Source organism: Pteropus vampyrus, unplaced genomic scaffold (assembly GCF_000151845.1).
Source record: "Pteropus vampyrus isolate Shadow unplaced genomic scaffold, Pvam_2.0 Scaffold149, whole genome shotgun sequence".
Taxonomy (NCBI): Eukaryota; Metazoa; Chordata; class Mammalia; order Chiroptera; family Pteropodidae; genus Pteropus; species Pteropus vampyrus.
This window is the reverse complement of record NW_011888930.1, coordinates 2,972,843-2,979,166: the sequence shown is the minus strand read 5'-3', so window position 1 is coordinate 2,979,166 and position 6,324 is coordinate 2,972,843. Positions and strand designations below refer to the sequence as shown.

General features: G+C 37.5%; 1 protein-coding gene across 2 annotated transcripts in view; it reads right to left on the bottom strand.

Moving 5' to 3' along the window:
* EMC2 (ER membrane protein complex subunit 2) overlaps nucleotides 1–863 on the bottom strand; it is a 40,569-nt gene extending 39,706 nt beyond the window's left edge. For both annotated transcript variants that reach the window (XM_011369459.2, XM_023536140.1), the window contains exon 1: nucleotides 732–863. In XM_011369459.2, coding sequence (XP_011367761.1) covers nucleotides 732–771 — 40 coding nt within the window. In that variant the 5' untranslated portion in view covers nucleotides 772–863. The remainder of the gene's footprint in view (nucleotides 1–731) is intronic.
* Between the last annotated feature and the right edge of the window lie 5,461 nt (nucleotides 864–6,324).

Below are 6,324 nucleotides of genomic sequence, written 5' to 3'. Positions count from 1 at the left end.
CTTACAAAATTGGGCCAACGTCTGGCTGCTTCCAGATTTAAAGAACACACTCTATCTTACATTAAACTAGGATGGGGAAAGAGATCCACCATACTTGCGCACATGCCCAATATAACCAGTTCTTTTCACCTTCAGAAAAGGAATTACTAGTAGGGAGTGAAAAGGAAGTTGTGTTGTGTGTGTAGATGTGTTTTGAGGGGGGAATGAGACAGGGAGTAATTTAAAAAAGAAGAAATCAGAAACCTAGTTTTGAAGCGGGATCGAAATGTAAAGTGGCATGCAGGAGAAAGATTTGTTCATGGGTCTCCTACATGTGTATTTTTTCTGGACAGCTGTAACCCTTACACAGCACTTAATAAAAGCCTTACAGGTCCTGTATTTCTTGGCCGCAAAGAAGCTTCAACAAGACCTATCCCGCCTCCTCCGCGCCGCCCCAGGTCCCTCCCGCCTCGTCATTGAAGCTGCCCTGGACCGTAGGATTAACGCGGAGGTAGGTCGGTCAGTCTATCCACGAGCACAAGCGGTAGGGAACACCACAGACTACAGTCGGTGTCGGGGCCAAGGAACAGAGGTCAGCCTCTACCTGCACCTCAATCACCACCTCAGTTCACCCAGTCCAGTGAGTGCTCTGGTGCCGAAGAGAGACCAGAGCAGGTCTCCAAGAGCAGTAAGTATCCCGAATCGTTTACCATTTCTTTTGGTCTTTCCACGCCCGCCCCGCCCGTAGTTACCTTCCCAAGTGACGTCGTAAAGCTCTGAGACCTTCGCCATCTTCTCAAAAGCTAGAGGCAGCTGAATGAGGGGGCGGAGAGATACGATCACGTGACCTGAGACCGGCGTTGGCGAATTACGACTCCACTTCTCATTGGCCGAGAAAGCGGAGGGGGCGGGATTCGCCGCGCACGTGTACGCGGTTCTGAGGCCCGGCTGTTGGAGTCGGAGGCGGGGCCAGCTGACCGGCGGGCTGCGTGCAGCATTCCCGGATGCCGAAGACGCCCTGGGGGCTCGTCCCGCAGCCAAGCTTGTTTGGGGTGAGGTGTGTTTTACCACGGGTTTTTAACAAGTGCTGGGATTTTACTGTACGCCATTCCTGGTTTTCTTTTTTCTCAGCACCCACTAGTCAGTTCTTTCTCGTCGTGGTCTGCTGCGGCGCAGCGTTCTGGCTGAAGCACTTGCTTGTTCTCCACTCCTTTCTTAATGAGATTAGCTTTCCATTTCTTTTTTAATATTCAACTAAACTGACACGTCCCAAATTTTTCATTAAATCCCTTTGAGGGACTAAGTGGGATTCAGGCTTTGCATATTATGTTCCAGTGGCCGAGGGTTTCATTTCTTTATGTTATAAATAAATGTCTTCGTCCCAACCCATATCCTTAGTTAACACTCCTGGATCTGTTTGACTGCCACTCTAGATTTGAAATTCCATACGAGCAGCCGATAGGCAAGTGCTCATAAGTAAGTGAATAAATGAAATACTGAGTAAATGTACGAATGAGATGGATTACCACAGTCCCTTCACTCCGCACCTCCTCTTAACCTCACAGGGAGCCTCCTTCCCCACCCTTTCTCACCAGGCTAATTGATTTCAAGAACGTTTGGCCCTAGTCTCCAAGAGCCAGAGAGAAATGTCAGGAGTGAAAGCAAAAAATATGAGGGTCATAAGCATCTATTTAGTATTCGAAGCAATGAGAACATGGAGTTGTAAAAGGGGAATAGGTAAAGTGAGAAAAGAAGGCTAAAAATTCCTGCATAACAGACATAGTTAAGGGTCAGCGAAAAGAAGCAATCAACGTATGAGAAAGAAAAGTTATATCTCACAAGCTAGGGGAGTAAAGTTAAAAAAAAAAAAAAAAAACTGCCAATGGTAAGTAAGAATGATAATACATCAGAATGAACTAGGGTCAGAAGCTAATTATATCTGAAACTACCTTGACGTTATCAAAATTAAAAGAACTACTGAATGACACTCTCATGAAAGTACAGGTTCTGTGGCTATAAATTCTATTTGTAAACTGATAATTCCCACATTCCTAAATCCAGCAGTCCTTATTTCTCCCCTGAAACCGAGTTCTGCTTTCTTGACAAATTCACTGAAGTAGCAAATATGTCTCTCAAAGTTAGTATATCCCAAACAGAACTCTGGACTTCTGCCACCAAGCACCCCAAGTTGCTCTTCTCCATCACAGTTGATGAAACCGTCTATTTACACAAACTGAAATTCTGGGAAGTATCCTCGATTCCCTTCCTTGCCAACCACTTTGTATCTAGTGTTGTCAAGAAATTCTCCATTGTGCTTCCAAAACATTCCCCCAAATCCATCTTTGCTTTAATCTCCATTGCTACTTCTTTAAACCACAGCCAACTCTCACCTGAATAACTGTAGTAGCCTCCTAACCTCCTTAGTTTCATTTTTGCTGTGTACAATCTATTTTCTATACAGCAGCCCTACTGGTCTTAAAAAAGAAAAAAAGAAATCTGATCACAGAAGTCTTTTGTTTACAGTTCTCAGATGGCTCCCCTGGCAATAAAATGTATTCTAAACACTTTACCATGGTTTCACTGAGTCTGGCTCCCTCCTACATTTCTTACTTCATCTCTTACCATTCTCTCTCCACTAGATCTCAGCCACTCTCACCTACTTCACACATGCCAAACTCCTACCTACATTGGGTCTGACATTTGCCCAACTGTTCCCTTTTCCTAGAATGCTCCGCTCCAGATTAAGTGGCTGTCTTCTTTTCATCATTCATATTTCAAATTTAAATGTATCTACTCAGAGGACTACTTTGACTATCCAATAAAACGTAGCCCTAGTTAATGCCTGTTATTATGACACATCACTGTGATATATTTTTTATTATTTTCTGTATTTTTCATTTTTTATAAATGAGAGTATGTATTTTGTCATTTTAACCTTAGAAGATCCAACCTAGAAAAACACCTGGCACACAGTAAATGTTTGTTTAATGAATAAATGAATTAAATACTCAAAAAATGACAACTCATAATAGTGATTCTTAGGATAATGTTTCATAGTAGTACACATAAATCTACTGTTTGGTTATGGATTGGATGTTTTCTTTTTGTATTGAATGCTTTCCTAAAAATCATAATGAGTGCAAGGACCAGACCATGCCAATTCATTTTGTATCACCCAGGTCCTTACCACTGTATATGACATATGTATTTGTGGCATACACATGTAAATATTTGTATTAAATTGTTGAATTCCAACATTTTATTGGATTTTTTGAGGGTGTGAAAGCCCAAGAAGGTATCTTTAAAAAACTTATAATGGATATTAACAGTTACAAATAATTGAGGGAGTAAATATTTTCTAGTCACTTTAATAAAACGCAATTGTAGCTAGCAACTATTGTCTATCAGGCAATAAACCATATCTGATACTAAGTTTAAAAAGGTCACTTTTAGAACTTTTGAGCTGGAATCTAGAACAATTTTATTCTAGACTTAAAAGGTACTTATGGTTCTTTAGAACAATATTTTTTAAAGTTTTTTGCTTGCAATCATATTAAGGAATACATTTTATTTATATTATCACACAATATGCATACATATATTTAAAACTAAAAAAATATTTACTAGCCTTACAATGCGTCTTATCCTCTACATTTTCTATTCAAATTGAGTCAATTCCATTTATTCTCGTGTGTGACCCACTAATGGAGTAATGACCTATATTTTGAAAAACACTAATGGACACTGTACATGTTTTCCAAACTGAGGCCCTGAAGTGAAATGATTTTCTCGAGTTCTTGCCACTAGTAGGTAACAAAGATGAGAAATTCATATGGGGGAGATGAGTTGTTTAGATCAATATTTACAGGAAAAATATATTTAAGAGAAATTTCGTCATCAGTAGTACTCTGAAATGGGAAAAGTGATTGTTTTTATATTGTAACATTTCAGATATCTGATAAAACCTGCCTTCCTCAGGCACACTTAGGAAGAAATTGGTATGCTAGTGACAATATTCTCTTTTACAGTCTTCCTTAAAATTTTATAATATAACTGTAAATAAAAAAGAAATATCTTCTATAGATAAAACCATAATCCTAAAAACATAAACACCAACTTCGCTTTCTACAAATCCACCTTTATAATGTATTCTCACAGTTTATTCTCACCTTCTCACTGCTTTGAAAAAGAAGAGTTTTCATTCATGTATATTAAAAATATATAATTCAGTTTCTCTGATTGAGCACTGCCCAATATTGGCGAAAAATATCAAGGAAATGCTCAAGTAGCCAAATATTAGACTGCTGTGTCATGCACCAGTGGAAGCACTATCTCATTTAATGACCTTAAAAGCACAGTGAAAAGGGTACATGACTATGCTCTATAATATGCTTTTTTTTTTTATGCGAAGCTGTCCTATGACTCATTTTTTTTTCCTACAAGATCATGTTTGAATAGTAAGAATGATAATACATCAGAATGAACTAGGGTCAGAAAGGAATAACTTTAACTCACAAATTCTGTGAGATGGGATAAGCTTTGATTATTTATCATGCCAAATTGGCCCACAAAGCACTTTAAAGTGCTTCTCTTTTATGGTTAGGGTTTACTTAGTTGAATTTATATCTTCAGACATTATGAAAAACTAAAGACTAAATTTAATAAACCTTATGGCATTTATTAAATGGACATTATTTAACAGAACATCATAATTGATTTTTCAGTGTTCAACATCTTTATCAAATCATTTTAGAATCTGCTGTTTTGTCCTGTCTTAATCATAGTGAATTAAAGTATCCCACATTATGTAGCACAGTTTATAACCTTTATTTATTTTGATAATTATCCATCAAAGTTAATTAGCTCACTCATAAAAATTACTATAGATTTTAAATCATGTCATTGTTTTTAATTAGTGGATCATAACCATAATTCTTTCTTATTTAAGGGAAAATATTGCTTATTTCATCTTCATTCCATGTCAATAGATTTTCACTGTGACACATTCACAACTGGAAGGAAGTTTTCCTTGGAGTTTTATTTACCAAAAGTTAGATTAATATGGAATTGTTTTAGGAACCTTTGGAACACTTTTTATTATATTTTTAAAAGATTATGTAACTTAATATGTTCCCCCAAACACAAGAGCCTATGCCCCCTTTGCTGACACAATCATAGCATTTAGGCACTTCTGGTTTTTCCAAGTTTGCCATCATATGCAATATACATGTTTTAAAATGTGCCAGCCATTTCTTTCACATCCAATTATATTATTTTAGAAAGCAAAGGAGAGTCTCTGGGAAACATTTCCAATGAGGTCACTTTGGTCCTTTCACGGTAGAAATCACAAACTGATAATTACCCCTCTGTGCCATGGTTGTAACAGTGAAGAGGAAAGTACATCCAGAAAGAGTACACCCAGAATTTCTTCCACATGGGCAATAAATTAGAGCTGTTTCTTTCCGAGATTTATAACTATACTTGAGTCTACTTTTTCAGGCAGTATTTATTTAACTTCCCCAAAGTGCATATTCTGTTCTGATACACACATACATCTGTGCATAGGTAACAGTCCCTGTGCAAAAATGTATTTTCATAAACATCCCTTTTGGGTACCAGGGATCCAGGAGTCCCTATGTACTATAACTGTGATCTGATGGTCTTTGGAGCCCATCTAGATTCCATTTTCTACAATAGAACTATAGCTGAAATTCTTTACTTGAAAAATGTTCAAAAAAGTATCCACAACAAACAAATTGCGTCATTGGTAAACTCAGGCAAAAATATACTAAATATTATCATACACACTTTTTATAAGTTATTCTAAGTGTCCTTTTTATTTTTTAACAGTCCCTCTCTTTGATGTGGTTTAGTAGCATTACTCTAGCCACAGGTGAGTAAGTTATCTGCTCAGACTTGTAGTTCTGAGGTGTCTTACCCTTGCCACCAGGCCACAAGGACTTTTACTTTACTGGTCATCTTTTTCTTGCTATGGTCATGCAGACCACTCTCGGCCACAATTGGCTTAAAGGCCAATAAGCACACTGGGCATAAAAGGGCCATCTCATCTTTCAGATCATATGCTTTTTTACACATAGAAGAGCTTATTTAGGATTAAATAAATCCACTCCATGGATTTATTTGGGAAAAAGACTGGTTTCCTGCCGGAATGTCTGTTAAGAAAACTGCCCTCCCCCTATATCTATTCCACCAACCCCATCCATTATCACCTCATTTCTGAGGAAACAGCACAATATCAAATGTTTTTTTTTTTAACTTTATATTCCATAATTTAAAAAATTATACTTAAAATTTCTTATCTTAAAACTGAGGTAAGGAACAATA